This window comes from Aedes aegypti, chromosome 3 (genome assembly GCF_002204515.2).
Source record: "Aedes aegypti strain LVP_AGWG chromosome 3, AaegL5.0 Primary Assembly, whole genome shotgun sequence".
Taxonomy (NCBI): domain Eukaryota; kingdom Metazoa; phylum Arthropoda; class Insecta; order Diptera; family Culicidae; genus Aedes; species Aedes aegypti.
This window is the reverse complement of record NC_035109.1, coordinates 197,046,944-197,065,688: the sequence shown is the minus strand read 5'-3', so window position 1 is coordinate 197,065,688 and position 18,745 is coordinate 197,046,944. Positions and strand designations below refer to the sequence as shown.

The 18,745-nt window shown below is 35.8% G+C and overlaps 1 protein-coding gene across 1 annotated transcript in view; it reads right to left on the bottom strand.

Moving 5' to 3' along the window:
* Nucleotides 1-202: 202 nt before the first annotated feature.
* The window catches only part of LOC5568992 (homeobox protein unc-4), a 129,040-nt gene continuing 110,497 nt past the window's right edge, over nt 203-18,745 (bottom strand). The window contains exons 3-4 of the mRNA XM_021851739.1: nt 4,998-5,137; nt 203-686 (exon numbers count right to left, since the gene is read on the bottom strand). Of these exons, the coding sequence (XP_021707431.1) occupies nt 347-686; nt 4,998-5,137 (480 nt within the window). The 3' untranslated portion in view covers nt 203-346. The remainder of the gene's footprint in view (nt 687-4,997; nt 5,138-18,745) is intronic.

Below are 18,745 nucleotides of genomic sequence, written 5' to 3'. Positions count from 1 at the left end.
TTAGAACATAGCCAATGACGTCAACGAAAATGAAATAAGTCTCATAGTGCGCGAGGTATTAGGAGCCGATAAAGTTTTAAATGTCATCATCAAACTGTCCCACTGGCGTTTGAAATTTGATTGACGATAATAGTCGAATAGCCGAAGCCGTAAATTACCCTAGATGAATTTTCTCTCAAATAAAATGCTACACATTTTGAAATTTAGATTATTGAATATGTCACAGAAAATACGGCATGTAACAAAATCATTTCATTTAATAACTTAAATTATTGAATTCTTGTACACAATGGTAGCATCTGAAATAAGGTATTGGTAGGAAACTATATTAGCTTGCAGTGTCTTTTCACGTACTATTGTATAGCAGTGATTCTATGCTAAATGGATTTGGCCTCATACTATTCCTATGTGTGTCAGTATTCTCATCTAGAGCGTCGTCAATACTGTCACGCCTTTCCATTAAACAGTCTTCTGGTGTTTCGTTGGATTCTCCTCCGCCAACTACATCGATTGGATCTTCGTCGTCGTCATCGTCAACTCCGCCTTCACTATCTGAACTGGAGTTGTTCCGATGCTGGGAAAGGTATTCTGCCTTAAGTACGTCTAGATCAACAGTGATTCCCTTTGCTCGTAACTTCCTTGCTTGACGCTCTAGTGCTTTCGCCAGCTTTTTCCGTCGACGTGCTCTGTAAAAAAAAGAAGTTGTATTCAGCTAATATTCAGCAGAAAGGATTTGGAAAACGGTTATATAGTAGCACCACTTTGATCGACTACTTTTTAAGAATGATTGTTAATCAATAATTTTACTATTGAAACATAGAGGTGAGTTTTGGATTAATCTCATTATGTACTAATAACTATCACATAGTATCGGTTTGTCTCAAGCTCGTCGAAAATCAACTCTGAAACTTTGGAGTTAACATTTCAAAAATGTGGTTAATAGTTTGAAAATTTGATACAACTTTCATGCACATTTTTCGGCTCAATAAAAGTAGAATATTTATTGGGTTAAACCCGGAGTATTAGGTCCATCGATTGTGTCGCTTGTCCCTACAGGGGAGAGCGATCTCTAGTAACAATGGTTGTCCAACCAACATTCCTTCCCTTCTCCGATGACCGCATTGGACGTGGCCGGCGTCGTTATTGACTTCTAAACTTTGAACTCGCACATTGCGAATGGTAAGCTAATCCCAAGCCCCATTCACTAAATCTCTAGGCAACCACGATTGTTCTGGTCAATCACGGAGTGCAACTACGAAGCGGTCACTATTTGGAATGATCAAGGTTGTTTAGCGATACAAAAATTACAATTTTTTGTAGCATGATCGTAAGAATACGTTTTTCTCAGTATAACACAATTTTATTTCACTTCGATATCTTGATTTTGACATTATAAATGGTTAACGAAGATTGCAATCTGTAGACTCAATGACATTTTAATTCACATAATGACAGTTCAACCCGGAGTAAAATTCGAGAAAGGGTGATTCAAAATTGATCATCATATGTACTAATTTTAAACGCTCAGATAAGTTCCAGGGTACGGACTTTGAAGCTTTGGACTCTTGTTCAATGGACCAATGCACGAGTTCACTATCTGACGTTTGAGCGGTGCCGTGTTATTTACGTGACCATGGCAACTAATGAATTCGGCACCGCTCAAACGTCAAATTAGTGAACTTGTGCATTGGTCCATTTCGAACGTAAAATCAGGCTGACTGAGAGCTTTCATTCCCAGTTGCCCATTTTTGCTTTAGTATATCGTGTGGCAATTACAAAGATTTTATGCCTAAGAAGTGGAGAACATTTTCAACACGAGGAAATTCTTGAACTCTTACTAAGTACCATCAGTGCACCAAATTCCGCTCGGTTAAGGGAAGTTATGTGTTCAAAAGTTTATTATAAAATGACTGTTGTGTCGATCAATACTATGTTTATGTCACAATGTAGCTCCAAGTATAGGTAATCAGCGGCAAAATAAAAAAAATGAAAAACTTTCATAACCTTCCAGTCGTTGCGCGGTTTGCCACCGTCAGGACCACCACGCTGCTGTTGTGAACGAAAAGCGAGATTTTTTCAACAGTGTTGTACAAAATACAACAGCGCGACAACTGAAGTGATAAGGGCTTATTCACAAATTTCATAACGCTAAAGGGGTGGGTGTCTTGTCGATGTTACGGTTCATACAAAATTTGTAGAATGTCCATACAAAAAGCGTCACGAGGAGGTGGGTGGGTGGTTGTCAAAAATGGCCATTTTCAGCGTTATGAAATATATGAATAAACCCTAAATACCATTTTAATTGTATTTGTTATTGCATCTAAGTGCTCCTATTTCCGCTCACGATTAACAGATTTCGAGACGAACTTACTAAAATAAATGCATTATTTCGAATTTCGTAATTTATTCTGATTTTTTTATGGTCAAACCATACCTAGTAGTGCAATAGAGCAGGCTGTATACTAAAATCAACATTTTTTTTTTAATTTTGTTAATTTTTTTGCATGAGTGGTTATTGGAACACACAAAAAAGAAGTATTTTATCAAATTAAAATAATAGGGGTATTCACTTAAAGTAACGTAAACTGTGGTAGTTGTGATGAAACATTTCAAATGAAATATTCCTTTTCTGACTTCAGGCGGTAAATAAAAGAAGTTTATAATCTAGTTACCCAATGAACAATCCCAGACTTCTCAGAAGTTTGTTTGTTTGTTTGAGTTACGATCTTTTATTTGATTCGTTTCAGCCAAGGGCAAGGGTTAATCATAGTTGAAGTCCGTTCGACTGTTCCCTTCACGGTACCCATAATTCTTTCCAGATTGTCACCGAAGATACAAGAACTCCTCATGCAACATATGGACCGGTGCACGAGTTCACTAATTTGACGTTTGAGTGGTGCCGAATTCACTGGTTTCCATGGCCACATAAATAACACGGCACCGCTAAAACGTCAGATAGTGACGTATTTCATGACGGTTGTTATAATGACCGGCGCTTTCTTGGATCGGCTGACTGTTGAATCTCAATAACTTGAAATGTTTCCTAGGCAGTTAACGCAATTGCGTGAAATATTTAAGATAACAAGTTGATCACGATATACGCAGGAATTTACGCCGTTAAGTGAATACCCCTAATGTCTGACGACTTCATTTAAAAGTTGTTAAAATTGTCAAAATCAATTTTTACACTAGTAAGCGGAAATAGGGGCATGAGTGGATACTGGTGCACTAATGGTAACTTAAAACATTGGCAGATTACTGAAAATAACATGAAGTTGTAATTTCTGTCAAATTTTAAAACCTGCTTTAAAGATTTAGACGGATCCAAACTTTCAAAAAGTAAACGACGTCTTTGTCTTAACTTCAATAAAATATTGTAAAACGGGATATCTTTGATAATGCGGATAACTTTGAAAGCTCTGGACCTACAACATAATTCTGGTATTATAAATTGATGGAATTTTAGCGCTTACAAACAAACTGTTCCACGATCATTAGATATCTGATGAAGTTTTAAATAGTTCGTCACTTATCTATTCTTCGCAGCCTAGTTATTGTAGATCATGAATTACAGGGGATAGGCAAAATGATTGAGATAGGCAAAATTTTGCCAAAATTCAAATGCTTATAACATTAAGAAAAATTGATGAAATTAGATGCATCCAAGAGCAGTCGACGGCAAATTTGGTCTAGTTTCAGTAACTTGCTTGGTCATGCATATTGGCCAACGGACACCGGAGATATTCCGGATTTTCCGAGGTCATGTTCAAATGGAATTTTTTCTGTCGCTTGTATTTTTGTGCGGTGTGAAGTTTTATAGATGTTGGAAATTTTCCTAGTAAACTAAAAGGAAGTTGAATGCCGGCGGACGCATTAAGATTTGTTGAAAATCTTCAGAAATATGACCATTTCCGTGAAATTGGTTCCGGAAAATATGATCAGTCATGTTTGTATTACCAATCATGTAAATATTATTCGGAGCTATAGCCAAGTGGCATCAGTCTTCAAAATTATGCTTCCAGCAGTATATTCAGAAACATTAGATGCACTGGCCACTGTATAGTATGTTCCAGGTGTTCTGGGGGAAGTGGCCAATTAGGAACATATCTGGAACCATATCAATATGGGCCAAGCAAATTCCTGAAACTAGACCAAATTTGCCGTCGACTGCTCTTGGATGCATCCAATTTCATCAATTTTTCTTAAAGTATTGAATTTAGGTAAAATTTCGCCTATCTCAATTATTTTGCCTATCCCCTGTAAATCTTAAATCTATTAGCGATAAACATTTTCACAGATAAGGACTATTTTTGTAATCAAAGTCAGATTTTGTTAAAATAATATTTTTTAAATAATAAATTTTGTTTGTTCGTAGTATGGCTCCATGAGTCGATAGTGATCATGGCAGCCGGTGGTTCTGGAAGAATATCAGTGGCATATTAGAATTAACGCGTAACTTTTCTTAATTACCTATCTAACATTGAAAGTCTTTTTTGTTTACTATTTGTTTAATCTATAACTAAACTACAGCAACATCTTCTGTAACGTTTTTTGTATGAAACGCAAGCCAATATCATCTTCAGTGAAAACGTTCCTAAAAAACTTTAATATTGCACTGTTATAACCTAGAGAGAACGAGAGAGGAGGAAACCTCTCATTGTAACATAGGTCCTTTAGAAAAGATTAGCGTGAATAGGCTAGGAGAAATGGGTGAATTTGTCATTCATACAAAATCTACTTTTTGTCTACTATTAAATCATTCTTTGTTAACGACTTTCCCTGACCTACTGGCCTACGTCGTAAAATATTTAAGCGGCGTGCTAAAATCAGAAACATCCACGTGTAAAAACATCCAACGGCGTGGAAAAAAACGTTGGAGACAACTTTACCGATTTGTATGAAATTTTCAGGGAGTTTCCCCAATACCATTAACGGTCCAAAAAGGTTTCAAATGAATAAAAATAATTTTAAAAGCATTGAAATGAATATGTACTTACTTTTCTCTCGCTCGCAGTTCGTTGGGGGGAATGGGCTCTCCGGAGCAGGACTGAGGGTGAGCATTATGAGCGGGTCTTCCTGGGCCTTTCTTTGTGTGCTCTTTTTTCCTCCATTTCGCTCTTCGATTTTGAAACCATACCTACAAAAATCGCAGAAATTTGGGTAAATAAGTATAAGTTTGTTGAGATTGGGTGCTTCGTCTATATATTAACCAGGTTGGCTTCTTCTTCTTCTTCTTGGCATTAACGTCCTCACTGGGACAGAGCCTGCTTCTCAGCTTAGTGTTCTTATGAGCACTTCCACAGTTATTAACTGAAGCTTTCTTTGCCAAAGTTGCCATTTTTGCATTCGTATATCGTGTGGCACGATGATACTCTATACCCAGGGAAGTCAAGGAAATTTCCATTACGAAAAGATCCTGGACCGATCGGGAATCGAACCCAGACACCTTCAGCATGCCTTTGCTTTGTAGCCGTGGACTCTAACCACTCGGCTAAGCAAGGACCCTAACCAGGTTGGCTTATAAAAACTGATTTCATTTATTTATTCGATTGTTATTCCATTTTTTTTGCTCACAGCATCCCATAGTATTTTTTTGACTAATTTGTTAAGACACAGTGGCATATGACCACAACCACATTCAGCGAACTACCGGTACCAGTGCAGTCGTGCAACCTTCTAGAAAGTTATTTTTATGGTAGAATTCTACTAGGGTAGAAGCACCGGTTTTGGCCATACGCCAGTTGTAGCCATAGAGGATTATACACCGTTTTACATAGCCAATCAGCATGAAACCTTTTGTGTGCAGTAGATCACATTCATTTGATAGAGCTACATTCATTTACTTGTCCAAATAGATTGAAAACATAAGAAAAACAATTAATTTTCCTTATAATTTTAACTCCCATACACCTAATTTGGCCAGGGCACTCCTAATTTGGCCACTCTCATGAGAAATCAATGCAATTGGTCAATTTAGGAACCGAAGTTGAATCTCTGGCCGAAACTGGTTCCGTTGGCCTATATTGACCAACGGGATTTTCAAAGCGAAAAAAAGGTTTTGTTTCAGTTTTGATATTTTACACATATAATATGGATTGAAAGCTTGCATTAGACATATTTGTTGTATAAATACTGCTTCCCATTCAGTTTTTATTGACATTTTCTCTTAGGTTGGCCAAAACCGGTTCTTTTACCCTATATGACACAGAGGGAGGGAAGAAAAGCGGTTCGAATTACCGCAGGAGTATCTCAATGTTCAATTCTAGGCCCGATGTTATGGAAAGCGATATACGATGACGTACTGAAGCTGCTCCTTCCGACGGGTATTAAGATTATTGGTCTTCTATGGCGAATCGATGGAGGAAGTAGAGTTGACATCAGCGCACTCTATCTCCATAGTTGAGAAATGGATGAGGTTTAAGAAACTAGGACTGGCCCACCATAAGTCTGAGGTGGTGGTAGTCAACAACCGCAAGTTCGAGCAACGGGCGCTTATCTCGGTAGGTGATTGCACCATACAATCCAAGCGATCCCTTACGCATCTGGGGGTAACGATCGATGAACAGCTCAGCTTTGCTAGCCACGATAAATATATTTGTAAAAGGGCATCTACGACTATATCGGCGTATTCGAGGATGATGTCTAACAGCTCCGCCGTAATTAACAGCAAACGCGGGCGGGCGTGGCGCTGAGGTGCGGAAGTCCAATCTGATCAAAAGCGCTTAGAACGCGCAGAAACCTAAAGCAGTTAGGGAAGCACGTAAGGATCATCATAGAGTAGCAAGCGCAAACCGAACAGTTTCTAAAGAGGCGGTGTGAATTTCATCCAAAGAGGTACCAGAGGAGTCCGCAAAGCGTTTAAAGAGACAACGCTTAGAAGTTGACAGCAGGAATAGGATAACTCTTCTAAAGGTAGATGGATCTATCGGGTAATACCAAATGTGTCAGATTGGTATAAAAGAAGCCATGGGGAAATGAAATTCTACTTGCCGCCGTTTTGCAGCGCATATGGCAGGCTAACCAAGAGTCGGCTGCAGAGGATTAGCCCTACCAAGGCTGGCCCCCTGTAACATTGTTTAAGTCGGCTAGAAGAAGCAGTTTCCCTAGGCTTCTTGTACTACACGGGTGCATGGGCTAGTTTTAGTCTGGGTACTGCGAACTGGACCCCCTTTTATTTTCAAGTAAATCTTGAAACATGTTTCTTGTGACAAATTGTGTTTGTCGTATTAGATCCTCAAACGTCATTCAAAGTTCTCTGTTCTCAAAATGTTGCTCTTCGATCTCTCTCTGGAGAGCATGAATGTGTTCAAACACATATGACTTTCTCAAAGTTTGTTTACATTTCGACTCGATCAGCTCCTAGTTCGTGTGAAACGCTTCGGAAAGTTTAATCAAGTTGTCTATCTATCAAGTTTTTTTTCAGTGACTTGTGGATCACAATGCGGTGCTCGGTTAAAGGTTGCCGGAGGAACAACAGGAAGGATCGTGTGAGTTTCTATCGGTTCCTGACGGATTTTATTCTCCGCTCAAAGTGGCTAAAATTTTGTGCTAATAATAATTATCAACTCACTCATGTGTGGCAATTTTTTATCAAAAACATTATTTTATCAAAAGCAAAACGAATTCTGAAAGACGATCGTAAAGACGCAAATCAAAATTCGACAGTCGAAATATGGTTATGATGACCAACGTAATAAATTTAAATTACAATGACAAAGCAAAACAAAGTTCATAAACGTAAGAAAAATCTATTGTTAAACTAAATTTGTAATGAAATGAAAAATAATTAAATTAAACTTTTGAATTTTACATTTTGATAGATTACAATACTCCTTAGCTCTCTTTAGTAATTCATCCGAGAGAAACATAACCTTAATCTCAAATGTTTGGCTCCGGCAATCAGGCTCCCGTTTGACAAGCATATTGAGTCTGTCCGCAGTACCCAGGTTTTAGTGGGTCATCGGTGGTGATGCATCCCCACACTCCCTGAGTTACCTTCTCATGGGTCTGATTGCAAATTTCACTCCCTAGAAAGGAAAGTAAATTCCGGTCAGTGATTACGTCAACTTATTGTTTGCCAAACTTTTCAATGTGAAGAATATTAAGGGGTCCCTCATAATTGATGAAGCATTTTAGAAGATAACGGGGGTTTAACACATTTAAGATGATGTATCACGAGAGGGAGAAAAAAGTTATTAAATGTTGTGCCTATCATATTGAATTACATCGATAAAATAGTTGTTAAATAGTGCTGATCTCGGGCAAACACTCCAGTTCGTCCAAGTCTCGCCGAAACTACGACAGGGCGATGGACTTTCGTGCCTACTGTTCAATATTGCGCTTGAAAGCATCATGCGAAGTGCCGGTCAGGCAAAGCACGATTTTTGGACGAAATCCGGACAATTTGTTTGCTTCGCGGAAGACATGGATATTATTGAGAGAAAATTTGGAACGGTGGTAGATTTGTTCAACCGCCTGAAACGCTACGCAAGGTGATGAATGCGTTGAAAACAAAGTACATGCTGGTAGGCGGAACTGAGCACATCACGGAACTTAGCAGTGTCACGATAGACGGGGATACTGTAAGTTCGGTCATCCGTTAGAAAATGCAGTTCGCCGAAAATTGATTTTTCACGTTATTCATGCAAGATACCCTGCTTCGGAACTAGGGCGCATTATAGCGCACCCGGATGTGAATCGAATACACCACTTCCGAAGTTAGGTATCTCACATAGATTTTGAGAAAAATCCAACTTCGGCTGAAACCGATTCTAACTTTTCACCGCGCCGACAATACCTTCGAGGTGGTGGACGAATTCGTCTGTTAGTGGGGAAATACGAAAACGCACCATCATGGAAATCATGCCTACTATGGGCCCAGAAGAAACTGTGGTAAACAAAGATTCAACCCGTACCAAATGCACGATGTTCAAAACACTCATAAGACCGGTAGTCCTCTACGGACATGAGGCGTGGACTATGCTCGAAGAGGAGCTCGCCCAATTCTTCAGCGAACCCAGTATCCTGAGGGTGGTCTATGCTGGAAAGATACGCTGGGCAGTACATGTTGCAAGAAAGCCGGACAACAGCCCTGCAAAGATGGTATTCGCTTCGAATCCGGTTGGAACAAGAAGGTGACCAGGTGCACTAGGACCTGGAGAGCGTGGGTCCCAGTCGAGGATGGAGAGAAGCGGTCATAAACCGAGTGAATTTACAAAAAAATGCTGGCGTGGTTTTATCAAAATAATTGATGTAGAACCAAATAAATAAATAATTATGGTCGGGTTTGCAAACCCGAGATCTGACCCGAACCCGAGCCCTACTTATATATTTCATGAAAAATTCCTAATATTCTGTACCAATCGTTTAATTATTTGGCATAGATACAGCAATTTCAAAGTAATTCTATTGATAAATGTTTAATTTAGCTTTTTATGTGCATTAGACTGATGCAAATTTTGAAGTTTTTGCTCCCCTATGCTTAAACGGTGTTAATTATGATGAAAATCATTCTCCCAAAATTTGAAGTGATTTGAAAGAAATTTGGTTATGCACACGCCTTTTGTGTTCAGTCCTCTAACAGCTCACCATAATAATCTATAGAAAAGTGAACAAACTCATCCGCTGTGAAATCTTCCCGGCTACAACTTTGCTAAAGATCACATATTGATGGGACGTAAGGATAATTTGTTATTATTGATAACAAAGTCTAAACCACGATGAGACGATCATCCAACTACTTTCAGAGCAACACTGCTGGTTTGCTGTAGAACATAGTAGCCTGGATTACCGTTTTGTCTCAAATTCCGAACAGACTCATATTCCAAACACTTGGTTTTCGTATGGCAATTTGGTTGAAATATGTCATCAAATTACAAGGAAATGGCAGTCAATTGTAATTCAATTTTAACGTCTTCCATTCTATTTTATACCTCGGGAGTAGTGATGATTCTCTAGCTCGGATAATTTTATTAGCGAAAATATTCATTTGAATACAATTTATTCGTGCTATTTGGAATTTGAATCAAGGTTTTCGCAATAAGAGACAGAATGAACACAGTTTTCGGCATTTGAATCAAAATGTTGTTCCATACTTTTACATAAGGAATATTCTAAACAAGTTTAAATAAACACTTTTATCGGCATACCCAAGGCTTTGCGGAGAAATTAAAATTTTCACAAATATCAGCAAATTTATGCCAATCAGATGCATTTGAAATCACTGTTGGCGTTAAGTGTTCGGAATATGAGTCAAAACGGTACATGCAAGTCCATTTTATAAATATGAATCTTTTTATCTATTTTTTTATCTAGTCCTTATGTTCACTATTATATAGAGTGACTGATAGCAAATACCTCGAATAACATATTTCTACCATTTGTGTGGTACTAAGTTTTTCATTGAAAAGCTTTTTATATTGGTTTTGTGGGAAAAATATGAAAACTACTTTAACTCATATTTTTGTATTCATTATCGCTTGTGCCACTATAGGAACACATGTGCCTATAGTAGCACTATTTATAATTTCTGTTCCTATAGTAGCACAAGCTTCACGGCGTAGGCAAAATAGAAATCACTTTCAAATCTTTATACTTTGAAGCGTGGATCAAAAGCTTTCGATTGATGTAAAAAAGTTCTTATTTGATCAATTATTTTGTTTATTAAAAAAAAAAATCTCTTAGTAGTGCTACTTTAGGAACAATAGGTTTACGGTAGGTGCAAAGGAGCTTCGATTTTAAGCAAAGCTATTTATTTCGATCATTTTTAAACAAAATGCAGCTCTGTATCAATGGTATTTAGATAAATAGCTCCTGACCTTCATGTAAAAAAAATCATGTTATCATGTTTGTTTTTATTGCGATAAAACTCAATTAATTTCACCAGAAAACAATTCCGCAAATGTATGCAATCTGCTTCGAATTTTAAAGAACCACAGTTAATATCTAATTCAACACAAAACTAGAAAAAAAACACATCCAAGCACAACGCTTTCCGGAGAGCAAATGCTTTTCATGAATCACTCTGCGTAGGCATGTTCCAAATAACGCATTCGGTCCTCGAAAGCGGCGGCACGAAATCTATTGAAAATAAAAATACCGCACAAATGGAAGGTGTCGTAAATCGAATTAGTTTCAGTCTACGAAGCATATGTCTATAGAAGGATCATTAATCAAATCGATTAAATCTCTCGTCGAATTGTTGATGGATAATGCTAAACAGATGTAATAATTAACTCCACAAAAGATGAACCAAATCACGAAAATTAAAGCAAACCACCTATCAGTGCAAGTGGTTTTAAGGGTTTTACTTTAATCATTAAAACAGTTTTCGTAAATGAAATTTTATTCAGCGAACCAAAAGTCGTCAATGTCGAACCTTTTGCAATTCTACTTATAAATAGAATTTCAATAGCATGATGAATCGTGAATTCGAAAAATTATTCAATTAGAAAAATAACATAGAAACAAATTTTTAATGCAAGAAGCTCTAGTCTAGAGTATATAACCGCGCTATATGCTGAAAATCTTACCCGTCTTAGCCAGCAACTAGTCTATCAAGTTTAAAGTATCAAGATTTGTGCTTTTGCAAATTCAAGATATGTCACGCAATTTTCAATGTGAGTTGAAAACAAGAACTGATTTAGTCAATGCATAACCAAGCTCTGGTTCTCCAGCATGTAACAATCAAGACGAGATAATGTAATGGAGCGTTTCACTGCTACGGACTGCAATTGATTTTTAACGCATGTACAGTTTGAGTATTTGCATTTGTTCGAGCATATTGAAATAAATTTCACACCAAACTAGGTGAAAAATTAGTTCTCTAATATTAATTGACTCGTTATAAATGCTTTCCTCCCATGGTTGAACTGAGACGTTGATTAAGTTGTCGACTTCGGAACATCTGAATAAAGGGAATAAATTGAAAAACTCGATTGTGAAGGAGTAGATAAAGCAGAGTAAGGTGTAAATGAACTTCAATAGGATTTAATGGAATAGTGAATCAATGAAGGAATTGTGAACATTTTTTTCCTCTCCTTAACTAACCGCGCAACCTTAATTGCTTTTTTCACCTCTCGGCGGGTATAAATTAGGATATTTTAGATTAAGCGAATGTGGAAAAAACAGCAGGGAACCAGAGGCTTGGTTCATTTCTCCACAGGTAGTTCAATGTGCGTATCTAATATTGGAAATAGAAAACGAAGGGGTCTCTGAAAGAAGAACTAAGAATCGGGAGAACACGATAGATGAAAGAGCTTTAAATAAATGATGTTGAGAAGTGTTCGGCAAGGGAGTTTTATCGCCTCCGAACTGACCACTAGTGCGGCTTCAGTGACAGTGCATGATATATGGTGGATTTGAAGAATCAAATAAAATTTCAATAATATTAACTTTGTGTCATAAACCGACGGTCAATATTAAGGCGTTAAGTATAACGATATCTTGTCGTTATACCATTACACTGTTTCGTTTTTTATATACCGATATGATTTGAAAATTTTGAAATCTTCTCACATTCACTATCAAAATAAAGCTCAAAAATACAATATATTTTTCTGTTGGGAATTCTCTCGATTTAACTGGACATAAAGCATTAACGTGTCTGCTTCACGATAATTATATAATATTGCAAAAATTGCAACTTTGGCAAAGATACTTTCAGTAGCAATGACAAAGAAAGCAAATTTATCAGGAAAGATATTTTAAAGATACTTTTAGGCATTCAAAATAGAACTTAGAGAAAAGATTACAATAAACAAGTGAAGTTTATGTATGGTTTCGTCCCAAGTTCCAAACATTCAATTTTGTATGACGATTTTGTTGAAATGTTTTACTGAATTTGATGCTTTGATCACGATCAAAGATCACGGCTGGCGATGCGATTAGATTCAATTTTGTGTGGCACGTCGTTCGCGGAGAGTAGTGAAAAAAGTGACACGGAAAGTTATTTTAAACCTTGGAAGTTATGCTGATTCCTTAGTTCGAGGTCAGTTAAACTAGGTTCGATAAGTTTTCGAGTGAAATTATTCGTCTGAATAAAATTGTTCTATGTTCGGAATATGAGATAAAATGGGCACAGTATTCGGCATTTGAATCAAAATGTCATACCCTTTCATAGTAAACTCAGAGTAGAAATGGTTTATCAATATTTTATCAGCATACCCAACAATACAGTTCAGTCCTACAGAAAAAAATCCATAAATTTCAGATAATTCATGCATTTTAACTACATTTAAGTGTTTAGAATATGATTCAAAACGGTAAACTTTCTTGATTTTGAGAATTCCAAAATTATTGATGGATCCTACCCTTATAATAAAAGGGTGTACCTCATCTTCATTGATCAGATTAGAATTTTAGAACTAAAAAATTTATTACAAAATTCAACTAATTTATTATTATCACTAGTAAGTACTTACTAATTTTATTATTATGGCTAGAAAGTTAGAAATTAGAACTGTTTTATCTAATTTGTATTTGAAGAATGTCATCTCCGTTTATATAAACTATTTTTACGTAATATATGTAATATACATTATATAACGTAAATGAATGCATTTGAGGCTACACAGCAGTCACGAAACACATTCCCAACAGGCGAAAGTAATAGAAAACTTTTATGTGAATAAGTATACCATATTGAGCTTTTGTATGATCTGATCAAGAACAGCAAAATATTTATTAGGTCTACAAATATCTATTTGATATGGTTCAGAAATAACATGAATACAATTTTTATATTATTTCTAGAACTTTCATCGCTTATATCAATGAAATCAATAGGGGCAATGGGGGCAATATGAACATACGGGGCAATATGAGCCACCCCGGTTTTGACCTCAAAAACAGTGTTTTAATGTCTAGTGTCATTATGATCTACTAAAGGATGCCTCAAATAAAAACCGTAAGAATATTCGTTTGAACACTCAAGATATTTACAAAAATGTACAAATTTGTCGTTCGTCATGAAAAGCTTATAATTTTGGCAGTTTTTATTTAAGCCTATAAGACAATTATATTTATAATTCTGGTAATTTTTACCAATCCATTGAAACTTCTGATCATAATAAACAGTTCGTGAGAGAAATTAGATTTGTTCGTAAACAAATTTATTGAAAAACAATATATTATTTTCAAGATGAAAGGGCAGGGCAAAATGAGCCACATAGATTTAAGCAAAACAAATGATGTTTTTAAAATAAAAATGCATTGCCTAAGTATACCAGATTATTTTTTTACTGCATAGTCATCTTTATGCACCATTACAAGTGGAACACTTTGCTAGAAAATAAGTTGAACCAAGTATCGCAATTTAGTACGAGTATATAACATGGTCTGTTTACTATGTATTATGTATCTTTAAAAAATAAGCCGCTAGAATCAATAATTTCAAAGTTAATACAATTTCCTTTCCAATAATGTACTCTTCATCACTAACTCTTCTCTATACTGTTTTAAATAAAAAACATTCGATTGAATGAGGTGGCTCATACTGCCCCGTAGGGTGGCTCATAATGCCCCATATGGTTGGTGACCACGTAAAAAAACATGGTTTTCTAAAAAGTTCCTCAAATAATTTGCAAGTTGATGTTAACATTAATTATCGACGTAACATGGAAGATAACATTTTTTAGTACAAGTCACTTGCATTTAAACCATAATTGCTGTTTTTCTATGCATTCCATGACGTTTTCCTTAGGCGGCCCATATTGCCCCGGTCACCCCTATCAAGTTTTGATTTCAGTACAGTGCCTGTTTGATTTTGGCACGGTTCGATTTTGACAACACATTTTTTTATTGTTCCAAAGATTTTCTGATAGACGAATCTACAGATATGCTGTGATTAGTTAAATTTGTTCTTTATTGCTCAATATAACTTAAATATCATGCAAATATAAAATTATCATGTACACTCTACCAATATGGTTCCTGTTGTGAACGACGGACATTTCTCGGATACTACAGTTCCGTGGGCCTTTTTGAGACTTATCTTGTTCGAAATAGGTAATGCATGATGTATGATCATTATTACGATGATAAGTTATATATTTTTTATGTTGGAACAGTTCGATTTAGTCAACATGAAATTTTTGGCCATGTTGCCAAAATCGAATGGATACTGTACTTTGCTTAAGTTTCATAAGTTGTTTAAGAGGCATGTTTTTCATGCCAATTGATAGAAAAACTGCTCCTGTATCGATAATGGGCACAAGTCTAATCACATGTTATCAAAACATATCTATTTAGTATATGTCTGAAATTAATGACACATTTTTACAATCATCACCCAATAAAGTGACGTGATTTGCATGGCGTTGATTTGAGAAATCCATAGAATGACTTATGATATTAGGTAACGAAATTTTCCACCAAAATCATAAGTCCAAACTTACAAGTTTCGACAATTATCATTGTGTCGCAAAATCATAATTCTTCCTTCTGAAAATGTTAAGTATTTTTGCCTCTGTGCATGAATGTTTTGTAATTTCGAAATGTCAGCTTGGAAACATTTTAAAGGCGATCTTTCGTAATGATCTAAGAAATGTCTTCATGCTAACTCCAAAGATTGGTTCTATAATATGTCATTAAAGCAACCCGTAACTTTCCTTGTGCCAATTTAGTTGTCTAGTTTAGTGTTATAGTTTCAACTTAGTTTCACTGAAATTAAAATTCACTACGTGTTTCACATCAAATACCATTACTTTGTCGAGACGTGTCTATGATGTTTCCCAACAAATAGCAATGCAGTCAAGTTTTACCAGATGTATCATGCAACAGGAATGCAATATTATGCGTTGGTTTGTTTGTTCCAATTAAGTTTCTGATGTGTTGTAAGAAACCTTGTGTTCATGTTTCACAAGTTTTCCAGCGCAATCGATTGTCATATTCGACACATGGCTTTCACGGATATGTACACTAGGGCGATTCAAATTTTAAAAATGTTTGAGAATCCAATCTCCCATATGCTTCTTACCATCCTTACCATAAAATTAGTGTTCTGTGAAATTTTCAGCTTTCTAGGGGGTGATTTAAAGGTGTCCCAAAGACAATGTAGGTTTATATGGAAATTACTATGGAGAAATTTTGAGAAATGTTCCAAACACGCTAGTACTGTAATGTAAGTATAAACTTATCACTTACTTATTGAAAAACTCATTCTTCAAACCTTAATGAAGGATGTTGCTGAAGAAACAAATCCCTTTGAGCTAATTTTGTTTGGAATTTTTGTACATGTTTGCAGGGCTATAATCCCATATCAAGCTAAATAATACCAAACAAACTTATTAATATCTTTTCTGCTATCCGTCGGATTGAATTTCTCTCTTCAGCGAATGTCTTTTTTTATGTTTTTAAGAATGAGATTTTACTATGGAATAATAAGTGTGTACTTATATTACAAAACTAGCGTGTTTGGAAAATATCTCAAAATATCTCCATAGTAATTTCCATATAAACCTACATTGTCTTTGGGCCACCTTTAAATCACCACCTAGAAAGCTGAAAATTTCACAGAACGCTATTTTGATGGTAAGGATGGTAAGAAACATATGGGAAATTGGATTCTCATTTTTTTTTTTTTTTTTGAACCGCCCTAATGTGATGGATATTCAATTTGTCGTCGTACTCTAGTGTTTCACACCTTCAACCGCAATTTCTTGGATGCTCTTTTTCTAATTTTGTAAAATTTCGTTGTTTCATAACATTGTACAAAATTATCAACACAGCAAAACCTCTATATTTGCACGAAAAACTCCAACCTTTTCGTAGTATTCGTGAAAGGAATTTCCGTATATCGCGCGTTAGAACTTCATACTGCAGAAATACTTTATTCGTGCGTGGCATTGTTTATTGGAACCAGATTCCGGCTCAAATAAAAATTTCGCGGTCTATCAACGAGTTTCGCAGGGGGTGCATCTCATGGTTGAACACAAGTAACCAGTAGTTTAAATTGTATATAGAAGTAATAACTTGTTTTTGAAATAGTTGTAAGTCACATACATATTGTTTTTTTTCTGAATGTAGAATTAAAAAAGGTAATAACCTTACTCTACATGTATTGGTATGGAAATAAATAAATAAATAAATAATGTATACCACTACAATGATGAGTAGGTCAACGTTGGTTTAGGCATCACAATGAAATTATAAAAATAAAACCGTGAGATCCTGTAGATATAAAAGAAGATATAAAATGGTGGAATTTAGGCACGGTGGAAATTGAGTACGAGGTTGATTTATTCAGTTTCTCTCTCACTTCCAGGCCTTCAGTTTTCTGTGTATCATTCACAAAATATTTCTGGCTGAAGAAATAAATATTTTCTCCAAAACCCATTAAGAAAAGCTGTTCTTCAAATGTAAACATTATTTTTCGCATAATAAAAATCCTCACTTTTATGAATAAATTGTATGTTGGTATCCTTTACAATTCTACTGAAGGTAGAGCTTCAAAACCACCAATAGCACTCTACCAATCTCTGACACTAAAGCACTCTAGTGATTTATACAATTATGGCTAAATTTGCTGAAAACCATATTTTTACTCCAAGCAATAAAAAAATAAGTAACAAAACCTGTTTAAAATTGGTTTCGATTACTAAAGGGGTTATATTTGAATAATAGACAACAAAACAGTGAGTTTTAACCGCATTTTAAGGTTATTTATATTATTATTATTGTAAAATAATAATATAAATAAAATCTTATCTTAAATATTTAAGTTTCCTTCCATTCCTTAGCCGAGTGGTTAAAGTCCGCGGCTACAAACCAAAGCCAAGCTGAAGGTGTCTGGGTTCGAATCCCGGTCGGTCCAAGATCTTGTCGTAATGGAAATTTCCTTGACTTTACTGGGCATAGAGTATCATCGCACCTGCCACACGATAAACGAATGCGAAAATTAAAACTTTGGCAAAGAAAGCTCTCAGTTAAAACTGTAAAAGTGCTCATTAAGCACTAAGCTAAGAAGCAGGCTCTGTCCTCACTAGATAATGATAACGAGAAGAAAAAGAAGTTTCCTTTAAATTTAAAATGTTTTTTCTCTTGAAAAATCGGTGAAAATTATTGTTATGATAACTGGAAAATTATTGCTCCAAAAATTAATTTATTTTATTTGAGAGGCTTCTTATTGATTATGCATTTGAAGGACAAGCCCTTTTTGAAAATAAAAATATAGATTGTCGAATTTTTCAGACAATTTCTAATGATCAATGATTTTGATTACCTTCAAAAATCGACCGTTTCATTTCTTGTTCGTTAGAAATTTAATTATGTTGGTATCTTTCTATAATCGAAACATCGTACAATATTACTCGAACCATTTAGAGAAAACCGATTACGATTATTTTTTTTAATTTGAAGATAAACAGTTAACTCTCCCTTACTCGATATTCCGTAACTCGATATCGAGTTAGAGAACCATTGTAAAAGTTGGATTTCATGGCTAACTCGATGGTCCTTAGGATCACAGTTGCACTGGTTTTGTGTTCTGTAACTCGATACCTCCCTAACTCGATGGTTCCTTCAATATCGAGTTATGGAGGGTTGACTGCAGAATGCACAAGGTGTTCACTTTATAAAATGAACAGTCCTTATGAACCAATGCATGAGTTTATTAACTAGAAGTATGAGCAGTACCAAATTCAACTGTTTCCAGAGTCACGTAGATAACACGGCACCACTTAAACGTCAAATAGTGAACTTGTGCATCGGTCCATACTGCCCTTCTATGCCTACCTGTCCAATGTTC